This window comes from Varroa jacobsoni, unplaced genomic scaffold (genome assembly GCF_002532875.2).
Source record: "Varroa jacobsoni isolate VJ856 unplaced genomic scaffold, vjacob_1.0 scaffold_201, whole genome shotgun sequence".
Lineage (NCBI taxonomy): Eukaryota > Metazoa > Arthropoda > Arachnida > Mesostigmata > Varroidae > Varroa > Varroa jacobsoni.
The window spans coordinates 380,371-398,419 of NW_019213103.1; the positions used below are offsets into that span (position 1 = coordinate 380,371).

General features: G+C 37.3%; 1 protein-coding gene across 3 annotated transcripts in view; it reads right to left on the reverse strand.

Moving 5' to 3' along the window:
• Positions 1 to 1,752: 1,752 nt before the first annotated feature.
• LOC111273595 (transposable element Hobo transposase) overlaps positions 1,753 to 18,049 on the reverse strand; it is a 38,944-nt gene continuing 22,647 nt past the window's right edge. Inside the window, exons 5-12 of one of the 3 annotated variants that reach the window (XM_022855315.2) lie at positions 14,120 to 14,310; positions 13,722 to 13,876; positions 11,455 to 11,630; positions 7,623 to 7,844; positions 4,913 to 4,999; positions 4,060 to 4,116; positions 3,596 to 3,819; positions 1,753 to 2,162 (exon numbers count right to left, since the gene is read on the reverse strand). In XM_022855315.2, the coding sequence (XP_022711050.1) occupies positions 2,030 to 2,162; positions 3,596 to 3,819; positions 4,060 to 4,116; positions 4,913 to 4,999; positions 7,623 to 7,844; positions 11,455 to 11,630; positions 13,722 to 13,876; positions 14,120 to 14,310 (1,245 nt within the window). In that variant the 3' untranslated portion in view covers positions 1,753 to 2,029. Of the gene's footprint in view, positions 2,163 to 3,595; positions 3,820 to 4,059; positions 4,159 to 4,912; positions 5,000 to 7,622; positions 7,845 to 11,454; positions 11,631 to 13,721; positions 13,877 to 14,119; positions 14,311 to 18,049 lie in introns of all 3 variants that reach the window. The other 2 variants (XM_022855314.2, XM_022855316.2) reach the window with 2 other exon arrangements.

An 18,049-nucleotide genomic window follows, 5' to 3' on the forward strand; every position in this document is an offset into this window, starting at 1 on the left:
GCCGCATACAACAAGCACTGATAGAAATATCTCATTGGGTGTAATCTGAGATTAGCATTCACGAAATCGGAAATGGTATTATTAATGTACATAAAGAGACGTCCGGATGTACACATCAAGGTAGATGTGGGGAGTATAGAAGTTACTCACAGCTCAAAGCTTTGACGGTTCAACTAGATATAAGAAAAGCGGTTACTAAAAACACGTAAAACAAATGGCTTTTAATGATGGTAGTGGAATCGGTTATCGAGTTTATTATTAGTTGTCTCGGTTATCTAGTTTAGATGACGCCGGACTCAAGAAAGAACATAAAACACAGACTTTTCCAAAATTCTCTCTTTTCCAATGATAGACTTGAAAACTCTGGAAGAAGCTCATGAATTGACTAAGTACATCTAGGGAATGCCGGAACAAGGGAAACGGATTGGCTAGGAGTTCTAACAGAAGATTTCTCTAGAACTAGAGTAGAATCTAGACTGGCTATATTTCCCGAAGAGGAAAGCGAAATTAATAGGTCGGATTTGTAGGCGGAGCAGGGGTGTAGCATTGTCTAAGGGCCTAATTTATTTAGGGTGGTAGGTATCCCGACTGCGGTGACCGTGCCTAGACGCCGTGGCAGAAGTCACTCTCTGTGACAAAGCCGTAATACATTTAAAAACAGAGCCTTCTTGGTTCAAAGTGAATTAGTATATATCAAAAAGTGATAGGAATTGAAAGGTGGGTAGTCTCCACATAGCTGAGTCTAGCTAAGTCAAGTGAGGGTTGAGCCCTACATTTGGCCTCCAAGAAATAAGCGTCACCCTAGTGATGCTTGGTCGCACATAGAAGCGTTACTAAATTCTCTTTAATAAAATTGCAACAGCAAGGTCACAGGACAAGGTATCGAATACTGTTGGAGGTCCAATTCGGGAAGCTCTGAAAACGATAACCCGGATAATACAAGATTTAAAATGAAGAGGGACCTCCACTTTTTGAAACTATAAAACTATCCTTCAATATCCTGCTAGCTGCTTAGAATGCATTCAGTTTGCCTCCAAGAGAGAAGGCAGCGAATTAAATAGGTATGTTAGTGCTTGACATATACAATGTTAACGATCGCCAAGTTGATAATTCTCCTTGGAGCTTCTGTATTAACCGCTTTGTTAAAATCAATGGTTTGCAGTACACAGCCATTGTATATTAATTATAACATTACATCTGTGAGATACAGTGTAAGAAATGAACAAGGCACAGAAAAATAAATGCTTTAGGGGACATGTAAGGCCATCAGAGCATGGCTTACGGGAGTACCCCTCTAGTATTCAGGCGATACTGTACGTATATCGCGAAATAAATAGGGTTCATTTGATGTACAAAGCAACTACCTATACGATAAAATACAGTTAGACACTTGCAACTATCTCTCTTAGCTCGTAGAACTATTAAATGAAGATTCGGGCTGAGTTCTAGATAAAAGGGTATACGCAAGGACTTTGGTAAACCAGGTCCAGTTTTTAAAGGCTAACTACATGTTGCCCTGGATCACGCGGTTTTCTTGCTTCTTTAAGACAACACAAGGACAACCTGGTTTCCTTAGCGTATACACGGATTATTCCCTAGGCATGACATTGATTTTATCTTTTTCAGTAGTACTCATACATAATTGCACTCGAGATTACCTTTGTGGTTATCATTTGGCTTTCTAATTGGTTACAATATGTATATGTATTTGCCTCTAGCAATTATTTTACACAATTAACCACTATACAGGAATAACTTGTCGTATTATTTACTACGCTTGAGGCCTTTATTATTAACAATTCGTCTGTTGAAGGAAGTACTCCGCTCCAATTTGCTATAAGTAAGCTTCTAGTAAGAGGTCTAAACTTTTTTTGCACCAAAGTACATACTTTTAGCTTTGATCATCTTGCTAAAACTGATTAACATTCGTAAAAATGTTACAGAAAAAAAAAACATTAAGATATTATAACCACATTTACACTCCCAATAGGTGACGTTAGTAGTGTTTACACCATTTGCTTTGCTTTTCTTACACCATACAAGTGTTCAAAAGTATCATGTCATCGGCAAGCTCGGGGTAATCGACAGTAGCTGGACAAAGGGAAGCTCGACTCCGATGGGATGCAGGGATCGAATGAACGAACTGGGCCACGCGGGATAGCCTGTGTTAAATTCAACGGGTTACAAATACACAAGATTTATCAGTAATATGATTTTAATATTTGTCTTCCTTTGAACTCCTCTATTTCATTTTAACAAGTGACTTATGAGCGCGCTTTTCAGCTGCTGAGTACTTATCACGTACGATACAACTGTTTGGGGCTGTTCACACAGCTTTACAATCTCAGCAAGAGGCGAAGGAAAAACAGCAAATAAAATTATGTTGATGACCCTCGATGCAGAATTTCGTTTACTGCAGAGTACAATTATAGCAGATTTGCAAATTAAAATGTGATTTCAAAAGCTACATGATATTTCAAAAAACCCGAAACAATTCCCGGACCCTACTGACGATATAATGCCTCAACCTAATTAATGTAATTGAAACTATTGCATAGTCTGGCATAGTAGACGCACATTAAAAATCAGGTAGTATTTTCGGAAGATTAATTCTCGAGGTTCTAAAATATGAACCAGTGGTAAAGGTATCATTTTATCCAGGTCTTTTTGGTCATAGTTTCCTGTAAAGTAGCCAGATATAATTGCCCTATTCCTTAAGGAAGTAGGGAGAATGGCTTTTGATCGGTCGAATCGTAATGTACAGTAATTATAGGCTGATGTTAGTACTATTGTATCCAGCAAATGATCATTAAGAATATGCTTTGAACTTGCGACCTAGACGTTCTTCAGTCATATTATCGCGTACACTACCGCCGGCTTACATGCCGTGAAAAAGTAAACGATGAGTTTTGTAACTGCAAACAGTTTCCTGGAAGTTTGGAAATAGTTAGGTGGCGTAATACATTTTTTGGAATTTGCTGTGCTGCTTTTTACGTTACGTAAGGTTACAACAATTGTTTTCATTCAGAAACGGCAATATTTAAAATATATTACCCTCCTAGTCATCAAACATGTCCTATAATACATCTATGTGTAAGCAACGGTATTTTAGATAAACATATTTCTTTTTTCAATGTTTATTCATCCTAGTTAAAAAAAACAACAATGGTCAAAGTACGGACATTCAAATTTTGAGCGACGTTGCATTAAGCGATTGCCTTAATATTAAGTTAAGAAAGTTAATGACTATTTGTTTTATGGATTACGATTAAGCAAATTAGGACTCAAGTTAGCTGGCTTCTAGGCACTACTAGGCAGTTCTAGGAAATGGGGTCTTAGTTGAGATGAGGAACTATTATTTGCTGGCTGTTCGTCTCAATATATTTTAGCATTGGAAGGATGTCCAGCGATTTGCAGTAGCTGCATGAAAACTATGAGCTCAAGATCTCGATAGCTTTGACTATAACACGTATTAGTACATTGTCAGAGTACCAAAAAAGGCTAGGATAATTACATGTGCAGATCATCATTTTTATATCGAGGTGAAACAAGAAGATATATTTGCTTTCTTAAGTCTACAAAAATCTTATTAGACCTGGGCAATTCAAGCTCATGGGCAGCCCACCACTTGAGCAAATCGAATTCTGTGCCTGCAGGTGTCTTGGGCACTCTTAGTAGCAGATACTTGTTGACTTCATCTGAGTCGAACTGGGATCCATCGTCGTCGGATGTGTCTTCTAGGTCTGACAGAGTCAAAAGACCCCCAGTACTTCGACGAGCTCCGACTCCATTAACCGTCGGTACACCTGCTGTAGAAGACTAAATACAAAACAATGCATCAAAAAACTAAATATTTGAATTTCTATAACGAAATAGGCACTGAGCTCAAATTTATGCTACTTCAAGCTATAATAGTTCTTAAAATTTTACAATACTGTTTTGAAAAAGCGAATTAATTTGAAAGCAATAATACCGGTGAACTGCAGACTAAATATTAATAGCAGATCTTTTGATCATATCATTAATAGAAGTAAGTTCAAGTCGTAGAATTGTGCTAACCTTTTGTAACGTAACTTGATTTGAGGTGGTATTGGCTTCCATGTAGCAATTGATCACCTGCGCGGATAACATGGATCGTACTTCTGCCTGTACGCTTAACTAAAATTATGAAACGTATTTTTATTAAAATCAATACGTTATCTTACAAAAATTTGAAAAGTCTAAGCAATATTTAGGTACGACATACGTAAGTATTTTAACTACATCAGTGACTAAAACTGTAACTGCAGTTACATGGATGCAGTTTCACAAGGTTCACTCTACGAAAAAAAAAGAAAACAGACGATCAGGCTTAGTTCCTGGCCTATGTAATTCAGGCCACTTTAATTGGTCGATCTATTAAATATGTAACTCTTATAGCTTTAAAATATTCTTTGATGAACCTCAATGGAAGTGACAAAGCGATGGTCGCTAGTGATCTCAATATAATGGCGTTAAGTGACAAACACGCCTCGTTAAGGTTAATTCTTCTAGACTTCTTTTTAAACGACTGGCTACATAACACTCATTATCAGCTAATAACTGGCTTGTGTCTGGGTCAGATAGGCTAAAGTAATAATGACAGTTACCGGAAATTCTAGAAATCTTCTTATATAAATAATAAAGGAGTTAATTCTGTAAGGAGACTGCAAAACATTAATGTTTACTTATGTAATTTATACAGCTTGAACAGATTTTTCCCAGGAAAATCAACTTTTCATCCGTATTTAAAAAATTATACACATGCTCAGATTAATCCTTTCTCAAGAAGCAAACGAAACCCATTAATACTATCTCTCAGTGAATTTTTTAAAATTCAATCACAACAGAGAACTTAATTTTATGTTTTCATTGCTCGATTAGCTAGAGGAACCTTTAGACCGTCGTCTTGAAGTAGTTTGAGAGATTTCAATTTCGGATGAAGAAATAGTGCAATACGATGCAGTTGATGAACTTCCATCTGCAATGACACAAAAACAATGTAAAATAAATTGAATGTAAATAAATGTATAACTATAATGCGGCTGGATCTATCCCAAATAAACTAACCACGGAACTTGCTCTTAAAAATAATATCCTTTAACCTATGCCTTAGATTAACGAAAATATATAGTACGTGCCTTAGTTCAAAAAAGCATAAGAAAAATAAACCATGTGGTCGCCAGGGTTGAAGCTCTGACCTTTCCTACACATTGCATAAGAGTAGCAACCGCGTCATTTTAATGAATGTAATAAAAATCCGCACTGTACTAAAAAAGGCAAATTTCTAGCTTCGTTGAAATAAAACCTTCTTCACGTAATTATTATATGGATTCATTGCTATTAAGTAATGCTCGTGTCCCAAAATATCGTGAAACCTCTCAGGAACAGCCTCTAGATGAACACAGTCGTGTAAAGTTGCTAACCTTAACTCCTTTGGGCAAACCACAGAGGTAACCTACGACTATAATCTAAGCCTGCTTTTGTTATGTCATCGGTCCTCAGCGATCCACTGAGCGAAGTCAATGAGCAAACACCCGGCTGTCAATTAGCAACTTTCAAGATACGCGCCGATTACACCAGAACCGAAATGAATGCACGATATACCAAACTAACGAAATTTGCTTGGCGACAAGAGACTTAATACGCCAGTTTCGTTACACGCCTGAGAATAACGACGATACTAAGCGGGCGAACCTTCTGTAGGTCGTGGAAAATTTGCCGGCCGTAAAAGAGATTATCTATGTAAAACTCTTACTGAAAGCGATGAACGCTTCTATGATGCGAAAATTTTGCCTTACACTTCAATGAGTCGCCATTAATATAGGAACACCTTATTTTGAATGCTACTGCGCTAGCCTTGGATTATTTTGCTTGAGATAGAAACCCAATTCTCTACTGGCTCCGTAGAACACCACTATTTATTAAACAACTGAAACGACGACTCGATTTAAAAGAAACACTGCTTTTTACACTTGGGTTTCCTGAAGCCTAAATGCAACAATTCTGTTTGTTGATGTAGCCGTTCGAGTAAAAATGGACTTCACGATACTACCGTTCATCCCGAGGAGACTTGACCACGTAACCGATTTGTAGCTCTTTTCGCCCATTATGAAAAGTTCGTAAATACAAATTTATGCTTAAACATCCTATACACAATTATGTAAATTGAAATAACATTCTACTTTCATTTGGTGCCTTTCACTGATGTTGGTTATAAACAAAACATCGACATAGTCGTGCTCGCGAACCTGACTTTTAAAATTCGTTCCACACCAAGTACGGTATGTCCGAAAAAAAGATTTTATTTACTAATTGTAAAGGGTAATCGTATCTTCAACCAGATTCCTTTGGGTGGAAATATTTCACTATAAACTAAAAACTGTCTTAATATATTGGGAATCGATAAGCAGCCGGATCATAAATCTGCAACGGGAAGCCACACTAGGTATTCCACCCATCTTGTACATTTCTAAATATAAAATTGCAGTATCTATAAAAAAGATCTGTAACTCTGTATTTAAACCTGCTATTTTTAAAAATATGCTCTAAGTTTTAATATACAGGCAGGAAACACTTTCTTCAATCTTACTCTACAAATTTACAATTCAACTAATTATATATACAGTACACTTCTTCAAAGTCCTTTTACCACGCTTTCATGTGGTACATAGATCTACACCCTCGTGAGACTAACAGTTTTCAACGTTTAGAAGGGGGGTAACTGTATAGGTGAACGCATCTAGATTTAATAAAACTCTTTAGATTTAATAAAAATCTAGCTACGTTTGGGGATCTCAAAAATAGTAACATTGTCAATCTTTTTGAACGATTGCAGGTACGCTTCTTGAACAACATATTGAAAAAAGCACGGAGACATACTCGGAAGCTTGCGACACAGCTACTGAGGGGCCGGATTTGCGCGAGCTGTTCCCATTTACAAGATTTCAACGTTTCAGATTTGATTGTCTTTTATAATCCCAAAATGAGGAAAGCATGTAAACAGTTTGACGCAATACTATAGCTATTTTGTCAACCATGGACCAAACCATTCAGTGCAACCACGACGAAGTCCTATGGTACATTTAGACACAGTTTTAGTTCACTAAAAAACCTGAGAGACACAAGTATAAACAATACTGCTAAAAGCTAGAAGTCCTTTCAAATTAGATGGGTATCGTATGCGCTCTTTACTTATATGGAAAGGCAAACTTAGTATCAAAAGCTTAAAAGCAATTGTAGCTGGAACTACTACGTTCCCATCAATTGATTCTCCTCTTTCTAAGCCTTTATGGTGTCGAAATAGGTACAAGAAAAGTAATCTGGTAACCACTCTATATTTGTCTTTACTTTTATCGTATAAAGTTATCATTGTACAATTATAAGAGAGACTATTAAGATGAAGCTGAAAGTGTTCTACTTTTTAGGATACTTAAGCAACGTTTGTGTTAAAACACTCGTTTTCTGTCACACATCGTTAAAAATATTTTCAATGAGTACGCCGTGATCCTCAATATGTACCAAGATCCCATATGAATAAGAAAATAATTCAATCAAACAAAGTAGAGTTCTACATATATATAAAGATAAAAAAAGAGCTTTACCTGCATAAGGTACATTCTTGCATGCGTCTTCAGAGTGTTAATAAGAATACTGTCTGTATTTTCTGGTTGCATTTCTTTTACAAGGCGTGTATACCAAACAACCACGAGATGTAACGTTGGCTTTCGGGATTCAGACAAATCGCGTATCGCTTGTCGAAAAGGAGTGATGAATTTCACGATTTCTTCTAAAAGAGAAATGTTAATTGGCGACGTGTACTGAGCCTGTAAACAAGCATAGCAATTAACAAATTATAAGGCTATGTTTTTCCCGGGCTTTTTTTAAATCTCAGTTGTCAGATATGTTATTTGCCAGCATTTCCTTAAGAAGGTTACATATTGAAGCTAGTAATTTTGAACGAGTAATTTCATATTATGTGTCAGGTAAAAGAGTTTCACAAGTGAATTAATACAGACTATGTCAGGCGATCAACACCGGTGACAATTCGATAGATATTTAACATATATATATATATATATATATATATATATATGCTTTACTTTGCTAACTGAGTTTTTTATTATTGGCTAGATAAGCAATTAAGTGAGTCATCAGTAATAATTCTGAGCAGATGTTATTCAAGCATTGCCCAAGGATTGTTTAATTCAATGAGGAATTCGGGCCAAAGTCATTTTATGTTTACAAACTAATAAGTCTCGATTAATGGCTGGTCATTGAAAGAGGTAATTAGATTTTATAATAAACTAGTTTTATAAAGGTCTGTGTAAAGAATAGCTTTCGTCTATTTTTAGTTTCACGTATTTGCATAAACAACTGCCCTAAACATGAAAAGGCTATAGAAAATTATACATTTTTTAGATTGCCAAGTTGTTTCATTACTTTGTAGATATGGCATCCTGAAGACATTTCTTAAGGTCTTTTTGGAGACTGACGAGAGGCTGGTTATCTGTCGTATAATTGTTTCTGAATTGAATACACTATAATATGCTTCTGGTATAATAAGGCACAGTGTGTGTTTAATTTTCCCTATGTATTTCGGATGTGTATAACTCATATGAAGTTAATGTCATTTCCAAGTGGTCATAAGTTGATTTTTTTTTCCATATTCGAATATTCACAGTCATTGATTGACAAGAAGGTGGATAATGCAATTGAAGAGAATGGTCTAGACTCGGGGGAGAGCTTTTTTGTGGGGTCTGATACATAAACTAATCTGGTTGATGAATTAATCATACCCGATCGGAAGTTATGATTGAAATTAAATAAGTAATATGAAGATAAGAATGTTGCACAAAATTTTATCATTATAACGATATTCATTGAGCTAATGCAGATATTAAGCACAGCTGGGATTATTTTTTTCTAATGCATTCGTTCTAATCAGTACATCAAAAAATAGATTTTTCAAACCCTTATGTTATTTCGGCAGCAGAATTTGTTACAAAGAGCTGATTTCCTTGCTGAATATAGCCTAAGAGCTAGTCCCGAGGTCCTAATATTTGTACGAACTTTTGTAGCTTCCGAAAGACGTAGTTTTAAATCTAGACGAATTTATATTCAAAATAAACGTTGACAGAATGAACACAAGGAGTAAAAACGTTTCGTATAATATTCTCTCTATAATTTTCAATGCCTATATGTTTGAGCAATAGCCGTTTTGGAGATTAAACTCGGCAAGTTGATTAACTAACTGAGAATGTGATTGGTTATGGAAAATGTTCTTCACTTGGCAACAAGTCTATGTGCTCTGATTGTATGCCAATTATTCAAAGGTTCGCAAAGTCTACTGCTAGTTTAATCTTATTAAATATATTGAAACAACTAAGGCTACAAACGCACGGCATGTAATTCTGCTCACTTGTAGACTACGAAGGATGAAGTTGGCGACAAGGCTGACCTCACCAAATCATCGGTAGTACATTGGACTATTCTGATTGTTCATAAAATTACGTAGCAAGCCAAACGTGAATTGCCAATCTAGGCAGATCGCTGGCGAGCACCTTTTATTTCGATAATTGATTCGAACAGATTACGCATACTAAATTTCTCACACGTAAACTTCCATTAAACCACGTTCCATCCATGATTCATCAAACCAACAGAAAAACGTTTTCCAACGTATTTTCAGTCTTATCCGGCAGTTACCCTAATAATCGGTCTTTTTTGTCTTTGGTTGTATATCAAAAAATAGTATATTATAGGCAGTTCGGTTCTGGGCCAGATTACTGATAGAGACGGACCCTTAAGCAGAATCAATATTAGCGTCTGTGGCTGCGAGGGTATCATCCGGTGAGACTAATAATTATTAACGCTTAGATAAGCAAAAAGCAAATTTATCTGTAAGGAACGTATTGTTGGCGGTAAGAAACTAGGCGGACTTTGAAACAGTGAAGCCGAAGAATGGAGGCCCATAAAGCAGCGCAGGCACAGAGGGGCTACAAAGAAAATGTGGAGACTCTAAAGTCACAGAACCATAGTGAAACTTTAAGAAGTTGATCACCCTTAACCATAGAAACAGGGTTCTTACTCATGGGAAAAGTTGTTTTATGACAATCTCTAAAGTGTGTAAATGGTCAATATTTGGCCCTTTTTATGGAATGACTTATATTAACGCCCTGGAGTTTCTAAAGCTAGAAAAGACCTAATTGAAGTTGTACTCGGATCAAATAGTTACTTAAGGCGAAAAGGGGACAATAAGCGTAGATAGTGGAACTATACAAAAGAATACAAGCATAGAAGTGGAATCGTACGTAATACTAACCTAAAAAGCCAAACCAATGCTATTAATCGATAACCAAACACAGGCATATCCTGTAAGATGTGAAGACGCCAGCTCGATATTTAGAAATAACGGCGAATCGAATGTTTGTAAAAACCTTCACGTCGATAAAGTGACTAAACGGCAAAGAAATAAATAAATAGTTTAGCTAAAATCCTGCCGGAAATAAGAAGTTTATATAAAAGAAAGGCAGTATCCAGGTCTACCGTGTTATACGGAGCGCCCAAATAGGGTGCTACCGCAACTAAGCAAAGGCGAAACTTCAGAAAGCACAGAGACTTCTGATGAGAAGAGTGACGAAAGCCTGGAAAACACAAAAATTATGTGCAGTTGTCGCCCTGACACGGCTGATATTCTATGAAGAGACCCCAGGAGGATACACATTTTCTCTGATTCACCAAATGGATCAATGAAAACCAGATGCCTCGGCCTATGACTTAACTAAATACTGATTCAATATGGAACTTTTCAGAAATACTTGCAGACGATAAGGCAGGCTGAAAGCTCCACATATGTAACTTATGACGCAGGCGTCTTATATACCGTGGCATACGCTATTTCCCAGCCTTAGAAGTTGACTGCAGAGTATCTGACGCTCCTCAGATAAAAGCATGATCGAGGACCAAGCAGTTGACATAACAAATAAGGTGGTCGAGAAAAAAACGGAGTGTTAAAGAGAAAAAAAGGCAATTCAGCATGCCGACGAACGCAACACAAAGGAAACGATTACTAAAGGCCTGAAACAAACTCAAAGACAGCTAAATCAAAAAAATCATTTCTTTATCTCATGAAAATGTATACACAGGTCTTCGGTGTTAGTCGGAAAGAAGAGACACTAATGACGTTTGCTAGGAAGGAATCCCACACTTGAAGTAGATACTTACGTTTGAAGCTTGGCATTTGGGATAATTTACTTAACAATTAGTCCTTTACAAAAAAAAATAATGATTATAATCAATCAGCCGAACTACAAAGCAAACAAGTCCGCTTTCATTTTGATGCATTTAACGTTCTGTGAATTACGTAAATTTACATCATAAAAATCCTAATAACTTTCTATTTCATAAATTATTTTACTTGTAGATTTTGATTACCTCTTCGTCAGTCGTACCCAGTGCCTTGGTGATCTGTCCCCACTGTGAGAGAATGCTTTGAAGGAACTCGAGCCGGTTTACCCAACAAGATGTGTCTTTTGGCCGATAAATTGGGTTATCCAAAAGATCATGTAGATTTGTCCGTTGTAGATGACTGACGAGTATGACACAGTAATCTAAACAAGTAACGAAGATAATGCGACAAGTATATAGTAAAAGTTACTTGGCACTTTTTACCGCAAATACAGTTTAACATACAATTATGACCTATCCAAAACATCTTATCAACCAACCTAACTACAATGAGTTTAAAAAATTGTTCCGTTTGTAATAATAGTAGGGGGATCCTGCGAAGTGTCAGTTAGTGGAGTACTTATAAGCGCCCTGCAATCATTCCTAATTGGATTGTGTGCAAATGATGCAGATGAAGACGACGTCGAGGCGCTAAAGGCACAACGTTCTGGAGAATGTAAAAAGGGGCTACCAATTCGAACTCGGTTAGCATACAAAACCCTAATCACAAATAGACCACATATAAACTATCTAAAGGTCTTCAATGAGTCGATCTAAAAAAATGCGATGCCATTGATGGACTATCGAAGTCGACGATCATAACTCATTGATGTATTCTAGGAAAACAGAGGCTGTGTTCGTGTGGTAGAAGTTGTCCTAGTTCGACCCTAACATAGTTCTGTACTTGTGTTGCAACACCTATTACTGGGTCGCTGCGTAATTCTGTTTTTCATGCTACGAAGGTTCCCCTTGGCATCGGCGAGTGAACTGGAAGATGTATCGGTTATGCTTAGATAACGGTTGTGGCCATACAATTATATAGCACGACGCATTCTCTAATTCAGGCTGCCTATCTAGAAAAAGCTGGGATAAAAGCGACAAAATGTTAATCACTGAGAATTCCAGTGTTGCTACCATTGACGCGGGAGCAAATGCACCTCATCCAAAGTAACATTTCTTATTGAATGTTTGGCTAGAAGAAAGCTTCGGTTAGTGAATCACACTTAGGTCTGAGCTAGTTGGTAGAGTACAGATAGTACGTGGCAGATGAACCAGAGCTTTAGAGATATAGTGAAACTACAAGGCTGCTATGGGAGAGGTAGTTAGCCCGGGTTAAGCTCCCGTCGAAAAGGAAGCTGAGGTTGACCCCAATTGACACCTTTGAATGCCGAACGACAAGGGTATGCTAAAGGACACCATCAATATGAGCTGCCACACACTCTAAAGCGTTCTTAAACACAGGGATGTGGTGAATATGCTGGAGACCATTTCTACGGCCAAGGAGACGTCAGCACACTACAAGATCAAAAGACAAAAGCCCAAATACTAGTGAAACAGAACTAGAAGAGGGAGTTCAGTGAACCAACTTGATAAACTTAAAAAAGCCAGAATTAATTTGTGTAAGTAAATTAAATGTAAATCAAGCAAATAAAAATTCTAACAGGCTACCGAAACAGTGGGAGCCGATCCATAGGGCAAAGACTACAAGGTAGTTCGAAGTAAACTAGGTGGAACACAGCTCAAGCTTCAAAGTCAACTGATCGGGCAGCATCAAAGACGAAGAAAACCGGAATCGATTGCGTTTCAGGTTAGCACTCGGCTGCTTCGGTAAGAAGTCATGGAGAAAAGTGACCGAGCCGGATAGGATACCATGAAAGAATTAGACTTTTTCCGAACAAAAGGCCAGGGAGAATGCTCTTCGAAAAGCTGTAGCTGAAGTGGAAAAAAATCGAGATGGCTTGCTGTCTTGAATAGAAGGCTAATACCCCAAATTAACAAACGATATAGCTTGACCTATTACTTGACCTCATTGGCCACGTGTATTATAGCAATACTGGGGGTGCGAAACGATGTAAAATACACAGTGAAACATTGTATACTTCTTGAGAAGGAAAGGGAAGAAGTCGAAAGAACGCTGCAGCACCCTTTTAAAACTGACATTATGGTGAACTGGATGCTTCAAGGCGAAGAAAAGTGGACAAAAATACCGGATCTTGTGATGAAGGTTATGAAATTTGAGGAGCTGGAGCATATAAGGCGCAGTGAAGAAGAAAAACGTTCAGGGCCTTGCATACAACGAAAAAGCTTATTTCCCCTAGAGCCAAATAGTACTAAAACAAGTGCTGATGCAAAACCAGATGTGCACTGCAGTTAGGAGATGATGGTTATACCATCGTGCCAAATTTCCTAGATACGAGGCACGGTGTCCGTAAACAAAATTCGCATACTAGCTTTTTAAGAAAAATCGAACTCACTCCACAGACAATATACATCGGAGACGACGTCGGCGTTGTCTACTTGAAGTGTGAACTCGAGGACCGCATTGATTGCTGATGTAACGCAGCTTAGACGAGTTGCTGTGCCTAATGCTGTCACAAGTTCCGAGTCCTGGTCTGTTACATACACTAATCTAAAAAGAAAGAGTACCAAGACAAATAACATATACAGCATATAATCGATTTGAAAATATCCAGAGATCTGAGTTATTACCTTTCTAACTGGTTACCGAAATAAACTGAATACGTATTTTTAGTAGGATGCAGCCTAGTACATATTAGTTAAACCGAAAAAGATTATCAGAGTACAGAGCCATTTTAGGCAAAACACTTTAATTTATTAGAACTGGCAAAAATAGTAGATTTTCAAGCGTTACCTGTGAAAGAAGTCATGCAAGTCGTAGTCCTTAAGTGTTTGGTAGAGAACGCCAACCATGTTGTCACACGTAAGACGATATTCGGCATCCCATTCCGCCATACGAAGGCACCTGGTAACCTTCGAGAAGTTTTGCATCGAGTGAAGTGTGACAATGAAATGCTCCGCTTTCGTCTCTGGATCTTTCCAGGTCTTTCGCAATAAGGTTTTACGGACAAAAATCACAATTAAGATTCTTCATAGCATAGGGTGTTTTTTTCGTTTATTCATCATAGTAAAAATGTATGGGATGTTTTCCTTTGCAACGCAAATCGGAGTAAATATCAAACTTGAGTTTGATTACCTTCAACAATATTACGGCTCTTTCAAAGTATACAAATTTTCGCAGTTTCAAGAATAGTACGTTCTCGTAATCTCAATAAATGTTTTATACATCGGAAAATATGAACGAATGTAGCGCATATACACGGCAAATTATTTACTATATTTTTTTTTAACTGCCATAACGCACATAAATATAATAAATACTTTCCTGGTAGTAGTGTAGCGATCAAAGTCGACGAAAAGATTCTACACTTGTGATTTACATTACGATAATTAATTTCGTTATTGGCGACTTGTTTCAAAAAAACGACAGTAGTACGCTCTACATCACCTGAAGGTTTCTTTAAGGCAGGGAAGCAGTCGAAATTGCATACGTAAATCAAGATATAAGTATGGGAACTGAAGCCTTCGCTTAATCTTCTCTTCTTCAATCTAGGCCGTGATTAAGACGTAGCGATTGAATCGTGCTTCGTCATCGAGTGCGGTTAGACTATGCGCGGTCGATGGCTACGCAAGACATCCGTGAGGCTACTCAGGAACTTAAAAGATATCTAGCGACAACTGACTGGGCAATGTTTCGTAATACCGAATACCCTGGATATTCATTGCACACACATTCACCACTACTACTGAAATCGCCTGAACCGACTTTGACGAACCTATATGTCCTCTGCGATCAAGTTATGCTCCAGAATAGTTTCTTATCGGTAATGATTGCGCAATTTTTTTATCGAATACAGCACACATATTTCTATCCGTTAAGACTCAGTTAAAAGGAACCCATGTTTTCCTTAGTGTGTTCGTTACAATTTCATAACATGTACTTTGAGAATCCTATATTAGAACAGTGCCTTGGTTTGTACTAAATTGTTTATTTTCTGATGGCGCTCAGTCCTTATAGTCATAGATTGTCGAAGGCTCAATGCAGGTTCTGGGTAAGGCAACCGATTCGACAACCCTGTTCACAGCAGAAGTCTCTTTTGTGCTCCTCCCTCTTCAGGTAGCGTCGAGAACAACAACAGCCTTAAACCATTTGCGACAGTTTCGAGTATTGATGGTTTTTATGCAGCGCCCGGAATAACCAATGAGCGATTGTATACTTCAGCGCAGGATCGAATTTAGTTCGAGTAGTTCCAAGTCTTTGAGAATGGGTAGCTAATGGCTGGGTGCTTGTATGAACTGACTATGAGGGCGGTTGGCAAAGTGAAACTATGGTGAAAAAGCAGTCTCTAGTAACTCAGAGTTGTCTGTAGGAACGTTTAAATACAGGCACATCTTAGGATTTTTGACTTATTTGGACGTTCACATTTTTTGGATCTTTTATTTATTTATTTATTTATTTATTTATTTATTTATTAGCCATTTATATATCCGTTGATATATTAGGAAAACTTCTATGGAGACTTTAATAAACATCGATATGCAGATGTAGCGAATTTGGATACACGCGGAACCGTATTACCCTCTTATTATTTTTTTCCATATAGTGGGAAAAAACTAAGTAGAATGTGTTGTGCACAGCTTCGAAACTTGGGAAGTTCAAAAAGTGACCGGAATTCATATTGAAATACGATTTTTGAATATAATATAATAGATAAATATAAATGCTGATATATTGATTTCTCCGAATATAGCTTTTATCTCCTACTATTTTTTCTGTAAAATGTTTCATAAATGTTGAGGCGTTTTATTAAAAGTGGTGTGTCAGAAAATATTTCATGAAGATTGCGAGAAATCTACCGAAGTCTCCAAAGCGGCACAACTAAATTTTCACACTAAAACCCACACGTTTAGATTACAAATTTATTCCATATTCATCACTTGAAAACAGCTATTTGATTTCTTTCACATACGTGTTTTTAAACCACACAGCACTCAACGATAATGCTGTAGGTATCTACTTTAAGAAACAGTGTTCAAAACCGTGCACAAATACAAAAAAAAATGGTTGTTCATACCCACAAAATTAAATTACTTAAAATTATTTCTGTCGATTCCAAGTGATATTGAGTGGACTTCATATCGATTAATTGAATAAGAATAACTTTATTTATATGAATTGTGCAGGTTATCCAGACAAATCGCTACTAATGCGGTTACTGTAGGTACGATCATCTGAATAGGATAGCCTCCTCATATTCACAATAGATATATTACTCTGGGAAAGTTTGAAAGTCAACACAGATAAACTTGCTTCGTAAAACTCTTCTTAATATCGTAAATTGCCGTATTAGACAAAATATCGTAAACTCCCATTGATAAATCTTTGTACGGACGATGTTATTTATCTCTTTCTCTTGAACTTCATCTGCTACTAGCTAAATATTATACGCTATCTAAAAATGCTCCACAGATTAGATGTTACCGTGTAGCAAGATGATTGAATTTCACGTCCAACGGAAACTCATAAGTTGGACCTTTCGCGCGAAAAAAAAAACAGCATCTTCAACGCTTTATATTTCTTTTCTTTGACGAAGTCAAAAACTCTTTCTAACTTTTGATTTTTGAGAGAAGTGAGTAAAAACATAAAAAATAGTTGAGTACCTGAAACACCTGGAATTTCATTTGCTGCACAATGCAAACCAGATATTTTTATAGTGTCCTTGAATGTTATGTAAAACTTCATATGTAGAGGCAAACTTTGCAAAAAAAGAAAAAAAAGCAAAGTAATACAAAGAACTTACTTTATATATAATATATATATTATCAAAGTAGCTTTTCCCACTACGCAGGATCTGCTCCTTACATTTGCACTGGTGCTTTCACAGTTGCTGACATAGCCTGATACCCAAGCATCGTGGTCGAATTTATAACGAACTCTAGTATCCACTACAGTGGAATTCCAGCCCAGTGACTATGAGAATAAGACTATTTGGTTTACACATATGATCTCTAAGAGAGTCTGTTGGTTCCCTTTAAACACATTTAGAGGCTTTGGCAAAAATGTCGTTAGGATGGAAGTGTCTAGGACTCGATCCTTTGCCCTTGTCGCAATACAGTCCATGCTGCTCATATACATTGATCTGCTTATTACAATTATTATCGATGTGACAAGTAACCAAACGACTGTCCGAACAAAAGCCAGCATAGGTGTACGTACTTATATCGTCTAAAAGTGTTCCAACTAAGAAAGAGATGAACGCGTTAATTAAGCCTTAGTCTAAAAGTGGCGACAGCAAAAGTTCTCACACAGTTGTAGAATGTGCCGTACATGATCTCCGAGGAAATTCGGTCTACGCTTCTTGGTAGAGCAGAATGCTTCCTCTCGTTGCCTTTCTGACCTTCTGAGTTGGTTGAACGCACCCACGGCATATTTCTGGACCAGCGAAGAATGTCCCTAGGATACTAAAGAAGCTCTTTAAGAAAATGTAAGATAGATTCAAGTGAGCCTGCAAGGCGGAAACTACAATCTTAACAGCATCCAAAATCATCGAATGCGACCAATAAAGACGCATGGTTATGCACATTTTCGGGAAGTGGCACACTGGATTGAAACATTCAATAGTGTTTCCACCATGAGCTTGACGTGAGGGTCCGAACAGTCTTGGACCCGGGTGGCTTTAGGTCCTCTGAGTACAAGTAGAACCTTTACAATCGATATATAATA